Here is a 19,101-nt window from a genome sequence, read left to right as displayed (position 1 = left end):
CACATCACATCCACACACAGCAGCTCTTAAATACTTAACACTGTTTTGAAAGTCCTGCTGATGTGCTCTCGTACAATTTACTTTTCCATGTCCTGGAAGAGTTTGTGTGCCTTACAGTCAGAGGTTGCCTAATTTAGTAGTACTCCCAGTAAGGTCCCCTGTGGCAGGAAAAAAAAAAGGGAGGTTCCAGGCCAGACAAAGTAGGGCCCATCACCTACTCCTCTGCAAGGAAAGCCCTGCTGGCTCCAAGCCCAGATAACAGAGGAGGTCTGAATGTAGGACTCGCATCTCTGCTCTGTGAAGGTGTTCCAGGAAGCACAAACAAAGCAATGTTCACAAAAAAAAAGAGGAAACATTGAGTTGTTTAACCTTTTTTCTGTGAGAGGCTGACTTCTGTGAGCATCTGCAACTTCTGCCGATACACTCACAAGAAGCATTGCCTCGTACAAATATTGACAGACTTATTTTCCACAGGTGACCTTGAAGTATAACATGCACGCGGTTCAGGTTTCTGAGTCTTAGTCTCATGTGTGTGGAAGTGAAGCCCCTGCTGTCAGAAAAATGAGTGACGATGGAGACGTTCCCGAGCCGTGAGCCCAACGAGGAGAAAATGCAAAGCGGGTCACTCTGTAATGGAAGTGGAGAGTTTTCTCAACACCGCCCTGCTGTATCGTTTATCCTTCCGTCAGAGTCCTTAATGGTTTTTCTCCTGCACCAGAGGATCATTCATCTTCTAAGTAGCCTTGTCATTTAGATGCGAAGACATGGAAGGAAATATGAGATCAGCTTTTTGCCTTCATTTCATTATTCTCTGATGGGACACAAGACACATGTAGCTTCCTCTGGTACCATTGTCTTAAATGTACTGAATATGTATTGCGGTTCATGTGTGGCAGGCACAAAGATTATTTACATGTGAGATTTGAGAGATGCCATTTAAAGCAGATTTCCACATTTGTGTTGCTATATACCTGAAAGAGAAACATCTGTTTTGTCTCCCATTTCAATCCTGTTCTTCCACATAAGTAACCATGGTTACTATAATGTGTCTCTACATATAAAAGCCAGCTGCTACCATCTGAGATGGCTGTAGACAGTAATGAACATTGTTGTGAATGACGAGAAATGTCGTTTTTGAATGTTTCCAGACCAGGGACAGTCAGGCATGCCTGTGCTGATGTTGTACATTAGGCAGATGCTTTTCAATAAGCACATATTTCCCAGAAGTCCTGTCTTGTCGTCTGAGATGGATCCTGTCGCCCTGTATTGTGTTTTCCCTCCTCTCCCTCCCCGTGCTCTCCTTCTCCCACACGATGCCTCGACTTCACTGGGGTTAAAAATAGATATATCCCCCCCAGTGCAGCTTGAGCCTAACTTTATTTTCATGGGGGAAATGAAAAGCACACACACTGGAGGGACCAAGGGAAAAAACAATAACCTTCAAGATCCAATGACAAATCAGTTTCTGTCTGCGTAAGAAAAACAGTACAAGGAGGAGCAAAGGTCCAAACAAAAAGGATTTTGTGCTGAGGTTTAGACCTGTATGGCTCTCTGTTCTTCACAGAGCTCGCTCACTGGGCTTTAATCTTTTCATTTCACTTTGGTTTTGATCTCAAATTAGTCCTTGCCATCTGTTGCACAGGATTGAAGCCTACCCACTCCTCTTGACAAATCAGATTCAAGTCTAAGAGTGTTCTCAAAATGAAAAAACAATCCTGCTAAATATTTGAACAGGAGTTTTTTTTATGTGGCAGGTTAATGATCACAGCCTTTTCAGTCCCGGCGTGGCCATATGGACATTGATTTCTCACTGGCTGCTGCTGACCTCGATTCATCTTCCTGATCTTTCTTTGTGCACACATGGACAAACCTAGGAAATACGCAAAGAGACAGACGCCCGTACAGACACATTTCTTTCTAGTTCTGGTTCTTAGGAGTCCTCACATCTCATCTGGAGACAAAGGCAGTGAGACGGCGAGAAGACAGAGGGACAAATAGAGTGAATGAGAGGAGGAGGACAGTGACATTGCAGGAGAATGGAGACGGATGAGGACATGACGGTAAGCAGGAGAGGGAGAGGAGAGCCCGGTGAGGCACTGGAGTCAGAGTGTGACAGACAGGCAGAGGAGGAGGAGGAGAGAGAGAGAGAGGAAGGGAGGGGGAAGGGCAGGCGTGGGAGGGATGTGAGTTGAGTCAAAGCCCCCGAGCTCCCCTGATTTCTCTGTGAAAGACACAGTGCTGAAAAGATAGATGGCGTGTGCCCTCTCTGCCAAGGCATGCCCAAGACAATGACATCATCATCATCAAAACTAGCAAGGACACGAGGCGAGAGCCCCAGACTCACACTTGGATCTTTTATTCATTATTATTCACTCACTTATTCATCATTTTCCTTGTGCTCAGACTATCGCTTTGCACTGACACAGATCATGAAGTCTTCATACTTAAAAATCTTCCTAAAATAAAATAGTACTCTCACTTCTACACAGTCAGACTGTCACTTTGCACTGACAGTGATAATGAATAGTCTTCATACGTCACTAAAAAAATCTCCCCAAAGTAAAATATGTACTCTTACTTTTACATACATATACAGCTATATGTGGACACTTTGGTGTGTAGCACAGGAAAAAAAAAATCACAGGTTTAGGTTTAACAGGAGGCTACAATTACAGAAGAGGAGCGAGGGTGTTTGTTCCCTTCATACTGTATGTGTTGTGTGGAGTTGATATACTGTTGCTGCAGGCGCTTAATTCTGGTGAGCAGGGGCGTCACTGCTGGCGCTCCTTATCTGCGAGTCTCTTTGCTTTATTCTGGAGGTAACGCGCTTTGCCCTCCTCAAAACGTCTCTGCTCCTCCTCCCCGTCGATCTGAAGAAGACAGGAAAAACAGACAAAAAGATTTGTTTTCAGACGCATTCATCACTTCCACACATGGTGCACTGGAATGTTTCCCCTGCTGTTATTATATTAACCGTGGGCATGAAGCTCTGATCTAATTTACCAGTCTGTGCTATTGTAAATGCCATTCATCTTCTAGATGAGATACAGAATGAATGATTGAGACTTGGAGAGGTTCTGCTTTATTTGCATACTTTATTTGCATAGAAAGTATGCAGTACAATGCATGTAAGTAAAGTTAACCGCAACCACACGAGGTGATTTGCAAGACATTTTCAGGACATTGACACATTTGAAATACCTTAAACTGCATGCTTTTCAAGGCATTTCAACAAGATGTTAAACAACGCAAAGCATCGTCAATGTATGTGTCATCTACAGCAAATTTTGTATTTCTGCAACGCCGGCAACAAGGCCTAAGGGTTGCAATATGTGAGTCAGTCAGTCTCTCTGAGAGTCCAGTTCTTTGGTCATAAGATGTCACATTATCAAGACAACTATTTACCAGACTGCATTAACATTTGATGTGAATATGACAGTTAAGTTACCTAGAGGATAATTCCAAGGATTTCTGCTGACTGTTGGCCTTTCATCTAATACCACCAATAGGCCAAATCTTCTCTTAACCAATGTTTTGGTCCATGACAAGGAAACTCAAACTAATTTACAGATTACCATGAAAATGGATGTGGATATATTCACAGTCCCCAGCTGAATGAATCCTAATGTTTTCAGCTGCACCACTGTATTGTACTGTAGCACCATCATCTACTTCCATAGCAGGGTGTTATTCTCAATCCGTTTTAGCCTACTATACAAAGTCTATTGGTATTACACTTTTTAATACTGATAGCACCATCACAACCAGAAATTCTGGGTAGCCCCCCCTGGATTTACAGCTGCTATGAATCACGTTTTCACTTCTTTTTTTATTCTGAGCAACACTTTCAAGCCTGTGAAGAACAAATCTTCTCTTTCTCCTTCACTTAGCTCAGTTTGGCTGCTGATTCGTGGGAGGAAGCACTTGCTAGCCTGCGCAGTTTAATTAGACTGCCTGGCAACCCCGTGACTTAAACAGCAATACCACCACCAGTGACAGTGTCAACACTTACTTTTACGGTGCTGCCTGCTTTCCCACTCCCTCATCTTCACACTGCTCAGCGGGGACCAGGGGACAGTGTTGTATGTGAGCATGTATGCATAGTTTGTGTTTTTGTATGTAAAATATACTGTACCACTGAATACTAGCTTTAATGACAAGTTTAGATGGAGGATCTTTGCTGCGCACACACCAGGTGGTTGGCAGATTCAAGAGCACCTGCCACTCAGCCGCACTCTGGGTGCAAAGCTGACAGATGGCGCCTTAACTTTATGGAGCGAGCAGGGTGGTAACAGATATGACAAAACATCATGCCAACGACAAGCCCAGGGGTCATGACTCAAATGTGATGAGAATATTAAAATAGTGACGCGGAGCTAGTAGCTACAAACACAGGAGCATGCAGCTGTAGTATTGGTGTGTTTGTTGTATGCTGGTTATATAACAGTCAACATACTGCTCAGTCAATTTTGCTTTTTCCATTCAACTGAAAGTAATGGATAATTCCAGTTCATTGACTTTCAAAAAAAAAAAGAAAAAGAAAAAAGAGAGAGACCAAGTTTCGCCGGTATCAAACATTTACATAAACAGAAATGCGGCTCAGAGAATGTATTTTTCAAAAACGTTAATTTCCTTGTTCCAAATCTGTAAACAAGGACGCAACCAGGAAACTGTGGAATGTGGTTCTAATGTGAAAGTTGCAAACACACAGCAAATTCACGGATATGAAATCAAATAAAAACTAGAGTAATACCTGGAGAGGCTTTTCACATACTATGAGGAATATCAGTTTTTACCTTTGTGTTGTTAGGGGGCTGCAGTTTTTACATATATCTGGTGACAAATATACTAACATAATATATTTAAGTGAGTGCTGTATATTGTAACAAGTCGCAGTGAAACAGTCATATCATGCTTTTCCTATTTCATCACTGCACAGAAAGCCAGCATTTTCTTTTGAAGTGGTTACCATTGGTTACCTGCGGCCATGTTGGAAGCTACAGCTACACAAGCAAGGCCTCCATTATCATAATATTTTTGAGTTGTTTGACTGAATGCAAAGTAGTAAATAGACATTAGAATATTGGGCTATTAGTAAATATTTCCAACTGGACTGCAAGCAGCAACATGTACAGGACGCTGGTCATAACAGTATTATTAAAAATAAGCCCCAACACAGTGATATGGGATTGTGACAAAAAAAACAGAGGTTTATAAAACATCCTGCTTTAACACAACTACTGCAGGCACCAAAGACATCCATCATATAACACAAAACACTGGCTTAAAATTATTTCATTACAAGCCCAGAAATAGTTCAGACGGACTGCAGCCTTGCAAAATGAAACAAAAATGGTAAGATGGTGAGACTACTTTTGACCAGAAGAATCAGAGAAAAAGTAAGAATTTTCAAAATTATTATTGGTCTGTTGCAGACCTACTGTACTGTCCAAATACATGTCCACGTAGTAAAATGCAGCCATTTGGATGTGTTTGGTATATTTATTATCAATGTCTTCAGGCTGTTTGTACCTTTTATTCTAAGTGTTTCTCTCCTTCAACCCTCTCATACTGCTCTCTTTCTCTCAGGCCCCTGAGGACTTCACCATTATTTAATTACACTTTTAAAACCACAGCGAGCTACAGCTTGAGATGGTTTAATGAACATGCCAATTAAAATTAACTGTACACCTGACTATTGCTAATGAAGATTGACAGCTAATAGCAATGTGAGATATGGCCCTCTAAAGTTTCTGTCCAAGGCAAAGAGAACAGATGATTCTGGCAGCAGAAAATTTGAGACTGAAGGACAGGTTCATGTGAGCATGAACTATTGATATATTTCTCTTGCATGTCCCACGGTCAAGACTAAAGCTAAAAGGAGAAAGAAAACAGCTTTACCCAATCTGAAAAGAAGAAATGCTCGCCAACTGATTTGACTTGCATCATAAGGTGATTCAGCCAGTCTCTACGGCTTCTACATGCTGGTTTAAGCATAATACAAAGTAACGTTTCTTTTTTTTAAATAACTGTTAATATTGCAGGTTTTTAGGTCATCTTCACTCTTTTACAGTAATAGTAGCAGATGATGTTCTAAGTGAACCATAAAATCAGAGCTATCACATCTACAAAGCCTTACTACTGGCGTTTCTCTTTTTTTGTCCGTGCGCATGTCTATCTGTGCTCATTATTAGTCCTGCTTATACTTTGTGTGCATTCCCGCTAGGCTGCACGTGTGCATGCATACGTTTATGCTCATGCGGATCACATTTGCATAACTCAATGAGACAATTCAATGCTCGGCTCAAAATGTCCTTTTGGTGTCCCCATGTAATTGGTATTCCCACAGTGGCTCCAGTCTAATAACTATGATTATTCAGGATCATCAACTACTACTGGTGACTCTCTGAAGCAGAACCTATCAACCTCACCAACTGTTTTTATAGTGTCTTCAACTTGAATGTCCCCTGTCCCATCGCTTTTTACATTTCGGGCAACAAGAAAATCCTGCACTCTGCCTTAACTTGTAAAAATCCCATTATCTCAAGACAACAGATACAATGTTTTGGTTCATAAATCTGTTACCTGAGGCATACTGCACCATGAGGGCAGTTTAGAGGACTTGATTTGTAAAGACTGGTTTCATTAGTCCTTCATTAGTCCTCTTGAAGTTAAACTTAAAACCCATATGGCATAGATTATTGCATAAATGTTTTTACAGTATTTTGTATTGTAGTAATTTACAATCAGTTAATCCAAGCATGGGATGTAGTAGTAGATAATGAATTACATTGCAAGATGCAGTTATCGTATGATAATGACACAAGCAGAGGAGTTTGTGTTTTACAGTGCATGTTCATCTTTATATTACCATTATATAATTGATAAACAGAACATTGTGCATGTGCAATATTTTTTTGCAATCAAAGTGACTGTATCTGTAACAGTTCATACACGTTGCGTAAAACAATGGCTCCTCTTTGAACAAGGCAAGAGTGTCTAGCCATGTTAGCGGCTCTGTGAGACTGTACGTAGGTGCAATGATGCTTTGAACCAAATGCTAACATCAGCATTTGCTAATCAGCACTAAACACAAAGTACAGCTGTGGCGAATGGGATTATCATTAGTTCGTGTTAAGTCATAAACCTATATGCATACAGTACAGTTGGTCAAATCAAAATTTTAAACGGATGATGGCACTCGTTGAAAAGCTAAGGGATCACCAAAGTTATAAATGCCTGTAGCAAATTCCATGTCAATCCATCCAATAGTTGTTGAGACATTTCACTCAAAACTAAAAATGTGAAAAGTTAGGATCATCGAAGTAATTAGGATACATTATATATGAATGTCTGTACAAACTTTCTTGTCAATCTATTCAATAGTTGCTGATATATTTTCATCTGGTCCAAAGATAACCAGACGTTTCCATCCCTAGATGTAGCTCATGCTACGAGCGTGGCAAATAAAAAACACATTTGTTTCAATACAAAAAAAAATGTAAAAATGGACGTCTGCGAGAGATTGCACTGGAACACATTAAATCATGAATTTTAATGTCATCCACAGGACAAAGTCAGACCTCAGAGCCTTGGCTGATCAGGTAAAACGGCCAAGAAAAACAGCTGTTTCACCTGGCATGCTGGTCGTCCATTAGGTGGACAGTTGAATGGAGGGAGACAAACCAAATGGTGTAAACTTGGAAAAGGGACAAGACTCGTAGAAGGGACTCCTCGGACAAAGCCAGAAAAATGCCAGAGGGGCTCCTTTGTGTTGGCACAAGCTGTTATTAGAGTCGGCAAGGGGCATCAGTGGCACCGCCAAATGCCAGTGTCTCAAACGTAGCACTAAGCTGCGAGCAACTGGCTGAAGAAAAATAATAGCCATCTGGACTGGCATGAGTCTGAATACTAACCTATATGTTTGTGTGTGACAGAGACAGAGAGAGAGAGAGAGAGATACACTCGTACACAAAGGATGACATTTTAGACAAAGCTGAAAGGTGTTTCATTTGTAGATGAATCCTTTCAAATACGCTGGCTTTTCCTGAATACTTAACGGACCTCTGTCCATGGATCCGTCTGTTCAGTCATGATTAATATTTTATGCTGTCGTTTTTTTTCTGTCTGTGGTTCAGCCTGTTAAGCAATCATCCCAAATTCTTCAATAAGCCAGGCTTCATCACAGTTTCAGCAACAGCAGTGTGTGAAGTGACAACATGATGTATTCAGTTACAGTAGGTAATTATCATTTCATCGTCATTTGTGTACTGGTGTATTGTGGGTTTGTGTTTTTTTTCTGACATCATATTGTGTCTCGTGAGAGCAGTGAATGAAAGCACAATAAGCGTTGGATTTTTCAAACAAGGCTTTCAGCTGCAATACCAGACAACGAATATAACAAGACACTCACTGAATTAAGTCGCCTTGCTCAAGCAAGTTTCAAGTCCGAGGTCCGAAATGAGTGTACCCCGGTCATAACCTGGAGAAACTCATTCAACAATGTACACATTGCTTTTGTATACTTTGGGAAATGTTTGGCAGTAATTCAAAAACTGAATCATTTGCAGGGCTAAAACACAACTTCTAAGAAAAAACAAGACAGAAGTGATTTTCAGTGAGCCACAGCTGTGTTTTGCTTAAAGGCTTCCAATTACAAATAACACTGAAGAACTTCAGAAGTACTCATACTTGTATTGAACTTTGTGTTACAAATGAGCCCACCTTTAATGAAGTAAAAGTAGCACTTTCCTGCTTATTCTCTGGCACTGCTGACGGTCATTATAGGATCTGTAGGAAATTAATAACAGACCTAGAACTGGCATTGAAATTGAATACACCAAAAATGTGATTTACAACACCCAGTCTATGGGTGAAATGTACAGTGTTTGTTCAATGAATATGAATTATTGATTATGCCATGTTGTGTTTCTTGACAAAACGGACTGAGAACTGGCTGTAATTTAGTTTTGGCTCTGAATATAGAACATTATAGGCTTCTATGCATATTTATGAATACGGTATAATGAAAGACTCCTAATATTCATAATTAAATATCCTTTGCAGAATCATGGACTGAGGCGCAATGAGAGCAAACGTCGGTATGTTCTCGGTGTCATGCCTCGGATCACCACAGAGTCAGAAATATCTGCAACTCTGGCACGAGTGTACCCGTTAACCCGTTGATGATTGTCTTGAATGGGAGGCATCTAAAAATAAATGTGCATCACTTCATGTGGACTACAGGAGGTTGCCATGACAACTGGGCTTGTTTTCATGTCAAGGGAGGCCAGCTGGGTCTCTGCCAGCGAGGAGAAAGGGAGGGAGGGAGATGGAGGAGAAGGAAGGAGGGAGATATGAAGAAAAGAAGGTAAAAAGGGTGGGATAGAAAGTGAGGGGGGTTGGAAAGATGAATAGAGACAGGAGGACTATGAGATGAAGGAAGAGATGGAATAGAAGAAGGCAGGATGTGATAAAACAATGAACAAGAAGACGAATAAAGAGAAAACAAGATGTAACAAAAATCAAACCGACTGTATGTTCACCAGAAATGAATTCACTTTGGTTTTGAGAAACAACCACCTTTTCATTCATACTTCCACACCCAGGCTCTGCCCAGTGTCACCACAGTACAACCACATCCGTCCACCACCAGCTGGTATTCAGTATGCACTGGCCACTGGCTAAGGACGCAAAGAGCTGACCTTTTGGTAACAAGCCAGTTTTTTGTTTTTTTTAACCATCAGGCAACTGCTACCCCATTAAAATCATCAGAAATACAACAAAGACATACCCTGGTCAAAGGCATTTTCGATTATGTCTACGCGGGCCCAGTGTGCACATATATTATTTCAGTACTTTTCAAGGGTAGTGTTGCAGAGAGGCGAGCCCCCCCACCCCCCGATACCCTCCCTTGTGCTCATGCTGTCCTCTTTCCCCACTTCAGCATTACCCACACTGTGCTAATGTTAGTGGCAGCCCATCCACAACCCCCACATACACACAGTCCCTAACCCCCTGCTGAGCTAAAACAAGAGAATCTAAAAATAGTAAAGGCAGCGGGCTCACTCAAGAGAAAACGAGGATGAGAGAATGGGGGGGGGGGGCACCTGCAGTCAAAAATAGCGGAAGCTGTCATTTCAATCGGCTATTTATAGAACACAACTGGAGCAAAATTTGCCACAATGTCATGAAAATTTCATTACAGAAGGTTTAACAAGGGGGTGTCCTTATGTTTAAATTGAACAGGATCCAGTGAGGGAAAGATATTCAGTGACCATATAAATACTTTAAAGAAGAGGAGGAGGAGACTCAGCCTGAAATATTTTTTAAAATGAGATCAACGTCTTACAGTGCAAATATGTGCCTTGCGTGTGAAACATTATGTGAGTGATTGAAAGGCTTTTGTGGAGAACACATGACCAGAGAAACAAAGCAGAGGAGGGACGTAATCGCCACATAATTTGTATCCACAACACATCACTTAATCCTTTCAAGGTTTCAGCTCTCGTTTTAGCTGTTTGGTTCACATGAGCTTTACACAAATGAGCCATGAAGTTGGTGAACAAGGGAGCTTTGGTAGAGGCACCTGAAGGAGTGGAGTTAGGTGTCACTGAAATACATTTCAACCATTTACAGTAGCAGATCCTGTTCTCCAAAGAGTCTTAAATAGAGTTCATTTATGTGATTTTCAACACTACAGGTGATGAGTGTTTCAATGTCACAGTGCACTGGGGTACATGTAGAAAACCCTTGCTAGAATAATACCCAGACAAAGAATAAACACCTGGAACAAATAGTAGAAACAGAGGTTTGTTTGTTTTATATTAAGACATGAAGATTTTCAGTACAACCAGATGAAAATGATATGAGGGAGAAGGATGTGATATTTGGGGTAAGGAAGTTGAGTGCATGAAGGAAGATTTATTTATTTAGAAAATCATAGATAACTTAGTATGATCTTTAAAGGAAAAGGTTGGCATCGTGTGAGGGTTAGGGTATATGCTTATTCAAATATCTTCTCAAGAGTTAGATGAGAAGATTGATACCACTCTCATGTCTGTGCAGTAAATATGGAGCTACAGCCAGCAGCCGTGGTTAGCTTAGCTTAGCAAAAGGACTGGAAACAGCTAGGCTGGCTCTGTCCAAAGATAACAAAAGCCGACTACCAGCATCTCTAAAGCTAAGTCAACACGTTTAATCCCTACTATTTCTTGGCCAGATGCAATAACTTCCTGGAGTCTTGAAATAGTCAGGCACATAACCTTCTTTAAAACCCCCTGTTTCCAGTCTATGTGGCAAGCTAACTTAACCAGCTGCTGGCTGTAGCTTCTTATTCAGTGTACAGACACCAGAGTGGCATCAATCTTCTCATCTAACTCTCGGCAAAAAGACAAGAGAAGGTTTAAAAAATTAAGCATCGAAAGCACAATATATATAATATATATATATATATATATGTATATTGATACCACTCTGTCTTGAATATACAGACACATTACAGATACACATGTAACAAAAAAGTTGGTGCATTCCCTTGAAAATAAATGGCTGTTTGACAGGTAAAGAATTCTACTTAAAGCCTTCATTTCCATCTTTACAAGCCAGACAAGCTTGTAAATTAATCTCGACGTGAGACACATTTTGTGTAAGCAGCCATCTTGTCATGTTAACACGGAGGAGGAAAGTCTTTTGTTCTCTGGAGGAGGATCTTTGGGGGAACTTTGTTGCCACAGAAAGAGTAAAGAACGGCATTTGTTGTACTTAAACAGAAGCAAAACAACAGAACTGATTATCCTCACACGGTTTACTCAGAAAATTTCAGCTTTGCTTTAGTGTATTGGTCACTCAACCTGGCCTACAACCAATTGCAATTCATTTAGGGTTTTTTTAAGTGTCTTTTCAACTTGTCCGATTTGTAAGAAAAATAAATCTGTTATCGCAACAAGCAAATGTATAAATGCAATTTGATAGGTCTATTTACAATAATAAATGGTGGCAGTGTCCCCAGGTAAAATTAAAGTGGAAGGACATGAGGCCAAATGTTTGTCGCGCTTTGTTCAACTCTCTATTATCTGGCTTACTAGGCTAATTAATGTCATCGTTGCATTTCCATCCCTCACAGTCCCATCATCACTGTTAGGGGAAATTCAAGTGTTAATTGGATTGACGTGTTAAATCTTATTTCCTGTATGTGACGCTTCTCTTTTATACACAAAGGGACTGACATCTATGAATAGGTTTTACCGCCGTCGATAGAGTTCGGATGGGCACCCTCTTCGTTTGGGGTCAATCTCATCCTGCAGTTAAGCCCTCAGTAAATAGTTATAAAGCCAGAAATAGCCTTGATTGAGCCATATAAATAAACACATGCATTTGTGCTCAGTGATCTGTTCAAGCACATGCACATCCACACGCAAAGCCCACTCTCTCACACACACAAACCTGCACACGCATTAGAGCTTCATTTGTCTTTCATTTACACACAAGCACAGAAAGTTCTTCATTGTATCTCTGGCCATCATTTTTTCTCTTAACACACACACAAATGTCTCTATTCCTGCCCTTGTTTATCTGACATGCTACATCAGAGCCCTGGCAGCCCAGGCTCCATTTAGATTTCCATTTATAGTGTGGAGGATGAATTATTAAAATTACCAGGAGATTTTTTTTTATAGCCTCCTTTTCATAAAATTGAGGTGAACGGGGAAATTACAATGACTCTAATCATCGCTGCAATTCCCTGCTATTAAAACAAAAGCCACGAGCAGCTTGTCCGAGATGGAAAACCAGGTAATGAATGCACGGAGGGAAGGCAGACAATGGGCGGACCCAAACGCAGGGTTTTGTGAAATGGAAATTGGGAGACTGACAGGCGCTTTTGAAAAGGCCGACCGGCGGAGACGCACCTTCGACGCACACTTCCGTCTGGCAGGCGCAGAGGCAGAGATGTCTGTTTTCAAATAGACGTGTCATGGTGTCAAAGGCTGATGCTGCACCTTTAAGTGTGTGTGTGAATGTTCATAGTGAGAGGGGTCACTGCAGCACTTGGCGGCATGACAACACACCTATAACAACCCTATTCCACGCTTCACTCTCATCCACACTGCCAAGCTTGGCTTTCTTCCAGTAAATGTCATATGACACGCTACATGGCGTTATGTACCACTTTTCTCTTGATATCTTATGTATATCAGACGGCAATTTGTAGTATACGTACTATATCAGTATTCTACATGCTGGAGTTCATTATTTTGGTTAAGGTAAGAGGATAGATGCAGGTTAACCCAGAAAACAGCTTTGACTTGTGTTAATTAAACTGTTGCTGCTTGGTGTTCACTTTTAATGCATTTTCCTGGCTTACTCAGTACTCTGCACACATTTAAAGTTTAATGATTGGTTCAGGTGCAAACTCTCTGAATTTTGTACAAGTGTGCACTTCAGAGAATAATGACCTGCTGTTGGTCCGTCAAACTTCACTGAAGCTGCCCACTCAGCCCTTGCCATTGTTATGACCAAAAAGCAAAGTCAATGCTATGATTTCCAAATGTATCAATAAAACTGGTTAATTCCATGTTGTGCAAGGCAACAAGAAATGTCCAGAGACATCAAACAGAACATGATTTGTTGAGCCACAAAATATGGAGCGATAATCTTTATAATTTAAATTAAATAAATGTTAATGTTAAAAATAATTGCAATTCATTACACCCTTTACTTAGTGCTTTGAATGTGTTTTTAATGGCTCCTCTATTGTCAAGCTGACTTCATCTCACACAAACGTTGGACGTGTTTTGAAGCGACCATCACAGAGACAATCGGGGTGTGCGAACGGTGCCAGGAAATAATTTAAATGTGCCGAGCTAAACAGATGGCCCTTACGTACAGTGTTTGCATATAAACAGGGTTTTGGGTCCTCGAGTGTTGCCGAAGCCACCAACAAACAGCAGGCGTCTCTCTCTCCAGTCTGCAGGTAAACACGCACAGTTTACATCCTGACAGTAAGTGCTGAGTCAGCCAGACGCTGATGTCCAGGGATGTTGAAGAGATATTAGCATTCAGCCCTCAGTGCTTAAGGATAATGTGCAGACATGGCAAATATTTTAATGCACTGCCAAATAAGGGGCAATGTCTTCTCAAGCTGTGTTCTTTCCAAAAGTCACAGGTCTAAAAAGTTTTTTTATTCAGTAAGGGTGTAAATTTAGCCCTTTGTGGATATAAAATGATGTATAGGATTAAATTAATTTTAGTTTTAATGAACTGAATGACTTTAGAAGACTTTAGGAGACTGGATGGTACCAACCTTAAGAGGAGGGACAGGCAGAGGCTTGTTGTCCTTGTCCAGGGAGATGAAGGTGAAGAAGGCCGAGACGGCGCGATATTTGCCTTTCGCCGCCTCCACCAGCGAGGATGCATCTACCAGCACTTCGATTTCCATAGACTTGTTACTGACGAATGTGAGCCGCCCCGTCACCGTCACCACACAGCCTTGGGGGAGAAATGGGGGGGGGGGGGGGATGAGAAAAATATGTTGGACGTTCACGCAGTATGCTGGTTTTCGGTGGTTTCAAATACACGTAATACAAGAAGGTCTCAAACATCTTTCATCTTGATTTAATACCATTTCCCAAGAGCGTTTCAAATAATCTTTATGTTTGACTCAAGCTACTCTGTCCTTCAGCCACCCATAGAAAATGTATTTTGTTATTTTACAAGGGTAAAAAAAAACGAAGTTTTACATATTGCATTGCAACTATCTAAATTTTGAATCACTTCAATACTTTGATTGAACACAATGATAGTCACTTTAGATAATGTTAAGTAGAAATCAAACTGAGGACTTTCATGCGTTGATACACTGAACACGAAGTGAACATAAGCTAGTATATTGATACATCCTGCCGAGGAACATTTAGGATCTGCTCTTGCAATCTACTTCACATTGTTGCATCACGAACCTCTTGAAGTCTGCTCCCCCGAGAGAGACAGCAGGAGAGTGAGACAGGCCGATGATCTCTGGCTGGAAGAATTTAAGAGCTGCAGCCAATCAATCTCTCTTTTCAGATTTAATAAAAAGGAAGGATGTTCAAAAATAAAGGGTTAGGGTTAAAATAAAGCTTTTCTTTTCTTCTTAAAGTAAACATGTAAAGATAAAGTTGCATTTCAGTTAAAACCTTGTTTATAACCACATATTAAGAGGACGCATCATGTGCTCTGCTGCACAGTGTTTGCAACCCTTGCTTTTGATTTCAACCTGAGCCCCATCTAATCCATCTAATGCGTTTGACTCATCAAAAATTTGTGCTCTTCTCCTTTTGTCACTGCAGGGAGGTGTGGGGGGGGGGAACAGTCAACTAATGGTAGTGGGCATTGCTGATGTGTTCCTTTATTCTCTTTGATGTGCCTGTACTGTATTATTACTGCAGTTGCCATAGAAACGAGGAGAGAAGGTGTTATCCCTGCAGTCTGAGGCAGATCTCCAGTGTGTGACTGAGATCTTATAAAACAGTCAAAGTCATGAATAATAAAAGATGTACATGGAAAATGAAAAAAAAAGGCTTTTATCAAAGTACGCACTGCAAACAATTTCTTCGAGAATTAGACTTGAAATTTCAGCTGAGTGTTTGTTCAGTGTACTTGTGCAGGCAACTCTTAAAAACACACTTTGAGTTTGAAGACTTTCCTCATCTTAAAAAACAACGTTGATCCTTTGTTCAAATGATTACAACGACCTATGTTTCCTGAAAAGAGACCCCTTGCGGTCATGCAAATAATGGTTGCACTCTCACAGTAACAAGGCAGAAGTACAAAGTGTGTGACTGTTATTCTCCTGCTGGTCATATACTCAACCTTTTATTTGTTCTTAGTTTCTTGTAAATATTTGTTTCTTCCTTCCCTCTTTTTCTTTATTTTCTCTAATTTATGCAACTGCATTTGTAAGATAATTTTTGCAAAATGTTGTGAGTAAATGAAAAGAAATAAATAGTCCAAACAGCATCTCAATAATTACTGAAAATCAATTTAATAACATTAACACATACTTTAATGAAGTGTGAGGTGGTAATCACTAACGGTTACTTCATATGTTTGTTGTAATAACTTAGCTTCATCAGACTTCCTTTGGCACCTTTTCCGGCTCTCATTTTCCCTATTGACTTCCATTATAAAAGAAATGTCTGTAAAACTGTTGGCTGGAATCTTCCAGCAAGGTCAATTACTGTATGAAGGTTTAATATTTGTAAAACTTTCCCAGAGGCTAGAAAAGCTATTTTTATGTGTGTGTGACGTCATCTCACTGTAAAGTCTACGGGTCGGGCCGGCGGGGCCAGAGATCGAGATACATATGCACACATGCAGTCGGCTGCACAACACAGACGCAAACAAGGAAAAGATAAATAAATGGGGGCGTACTGCACTGAGCGACCAGCTCTGACTGGAATAAACAGGTGCCATCTTGGAGTCCAATTGTTATAGTACATCCTTTGCTCTGCCAAAAATTGTTTTCGCCACCTTCAACAATGACAACTGTATGTACTCTATTTTTTGAGCAATAAGCAGGTTCAGGCAGTTTTCTTTGCACTGGGGAAAATATGACTCTCCATTAGATTTTTTTTTGGTAAGTGAAATACTGATTACTGACCTTATTCTCACCCCTCAATTAGATATCTATCACCAGCATCAGAGATCTTACCAAGATCCAACAAACTTGGGATCTTATCAAGGTGATAATGAAAACCCCACTGAGTGAAAAACTGCAGTGCAATGATTGTGTAGGTAATCAGGATGAGGTATGGCAAAGGAACCAACCATTTACACTGAAAGTATTTATTCTCTCCCTTGTTGTTGGCCCATTTGGGTGTTTTTACATGTTACCATGAAGTCCAGTCTCATTCAGACTGGCACAGATGTTTTAGGCTCAGTGAAGTGTGCTCTGCTCGATGACATTACACAAAAAATAAGCCTTGATGAGAGCTGGTGATTTTTTAAAGACCTTCATGATTAATAATTGATTTATACAGAAAGTAGATCTTGGGCTTGTGCAGCGCTGAATGTCAGCTACTGTGAAAAGTTGGCAGGGTCCCATCTCTTAGGAGCTGCTTGATACAGCTAATCTGCAGCAAGGAGAGTCCGTGCCCGGGCTCCATGTTGTGTGTACTAAACTGGGACAACCTTTGAGCCACACATTTGCTGTTTTAGCCACTTTAGTTAGCATAGTTACCATAAATGTACTTGTTTTAAATCATTCACATAGCTCAAAACCTCAAATCCTGTTTGTTTGATCAATGGGCGCTCTTCACTGGTTGCAATCTAAGGGTCTGAGCAAGAAACAGCATTAGTACATTTGAAAGGTATTTCTTTCCCATATAAACAGTCACATATAACACGCAAAAGCCTTTGCTTTTAGATTGGAGTTCCTCAAATCCCAGGCTACAATGATACCAGAAGTCCTCCCATTCACATGTCACTGAACAGCTCAAGTTGCTCAACGTCCTCCTGGATTCATATTCTTCATATATGTTTACAAGCTATAATTTTGTCATCCAGATTGTCCATACTGTGTTGGACTATTATGTACACAGAGCACAGATTGGGAAGACCCTTGAGGCAAATTTGGGACTCGTGACATTGGGCTATATAAATAAAATTGACCACTTATTTGAGCAAACAATACAGAGAAATGTCAGGTTTGTACAAATCATGCTGGATCAATGAAATTCAATTTTAAAATGAAGAAGAACATCATTGTGAGTATTCATTATGCAACACTGTTCGTTTATCTCACACTTTCTTTTTCACCTTTAGCGTCCCCTTCTCTCTCCCTGAAATCTCCTTTCATCCAACATTCACCTTTTGAAGTTTTACGCCTTTCTTCTCATTATTTGTACCTCTGGGCATTTTGCTGTAATGGATAATGGAGAAGAGTAGCGACTGAACACTCCTGTGGTACATTGATGGCCAGCACTTCACTGCCTTATATTCTCACTGCCAAATAATAATAATACACATTATTGTTCAGTATGACATCGCAGTCCTTTACTTTTCTCTGTGGTTGGGAAGGGGGGACGCTTCACTGTGTAGGCGAAGAACAAGAAAAGACACTAATAAACAAGTGACTCACAAGCTGTAACATGAGTGCAGCCATTTTCTAATGTTTAAAAGACTCAACGTCGTGTCTCAGCTCCACTCAGACTGGAGTTTGACACTAAGGTTGACTATTCATGCTTCTTTGCAAATGATGACAAAATTATAATGATGCTTTAGCTCTCACACAGCCAGGGATCTTTTGGCTATGTATGGTCACGTTTTACATCAAGCATTGTTGTAGACATTAATACAACAGTTTTTAAGGTATTATAGAAAATCTATACAATGCACGAGCCTGCATTTCATCTCAAAACAATCTTGCATATTGCATATTGGACCTCTCCCAAAATTTGCGTTGATGAAACAGAAACTATAAACAGTAAATCAGGTGACAAATTAGGTGTGAGGTGGAATATGATAGGAAGACACATTAGTAAATGGAATACCAAAAAGTGAAATTACAACACATTAATTAAATCATAATTGCTTCATTTAATGCAAATCATATTATTTTTAATAGTATTTTAATTGCATACATTAATTGCAAATACAATCACTTTCTGAATAGTTCTTAAATGTGTATTAATTCGACGATTAATTAACAGTGATTTTCCTGCTGCTGAACCCCACGTGGCACAACATCTGTGCCATTAGTTAAGTGGACTGTTCAGGCTAGACACTGCTGGACCTCCAAAACCTCCATAAACATATCATCTGAACATCCTCCACATGCACACATGCACGGGGGGGGGCAGACCTTGGTCTGTTTAATGTCCTGGGTCTTCATTTCCCATCTCACTGGCTATAATGTTCATTATGTCTGTGTGTCTACTGGCGTGTGGTCCTCGAGCTTCCCATAGGTTTGCATGGCATATGGCTTAGTTAAACATTCTCATACGCTTCACTGTTTATGGAAAAGTATCAATGGCCACCTTCTGATGTTTTTCCTCTGTCAGGCATCAACAGGTATCAACACCTTAACCCTTTCCAGGAATTATCTTATCATGAACAATAAAA

General features: G+C 40.4%; 1 protein-coding gene across 2 annotated transcripts in view; it reads right to left on the bottom strand.

The window, feature by feature from the left end:
* Positions 1 to 2,340: 2,340 nt before the first annotated feature.
* acot7 (acyl-CoA thioesterase 7) overlaps positions 2,341 to 19,101 on the bottom strand; it is a 54,131-nt gene continuing 37,370 nt past the window's right edge. For both annotated transcript variants that reach the window (XM_070910108.1, XM_070910107.1), the window contains exons 8-9: positions 14,303 to 14,487; positions 2,341 to 2,870 (exon numbers count right to left, since the gene is read on the bottom strand). In XM_070910108.1, coding sequence (XP_070766209.1) covers positions 2,772 to 2,870; positions 14,303 to 14,487 — 284 coding nt within the window. In that variant the 3' untranslated portion in view covers positions 2,341 to 2,771. The remainder of the gene's footprint in view (positions 2,871 to 14,302; positions 14,488 to 19,101) is intronic.

This window comes from Enoplosus armatus, chromosome 8 (genome assembly GCF_043641665.1).
Source record: "Enoplosus armatus isolate fEnoArm2 chromosome 8, fEnoArm2.hap1, whole genome shotgun sequence".
NCBI lineage: Eukaryota > Metazoa > Chordata > Actinopteri > Centrarchiformes > Enoplosidae > Enoplosus > Enoplosus armatus.
This window is presented reverse-complemented; position numbering and strand designations above follow the sequence as displayed.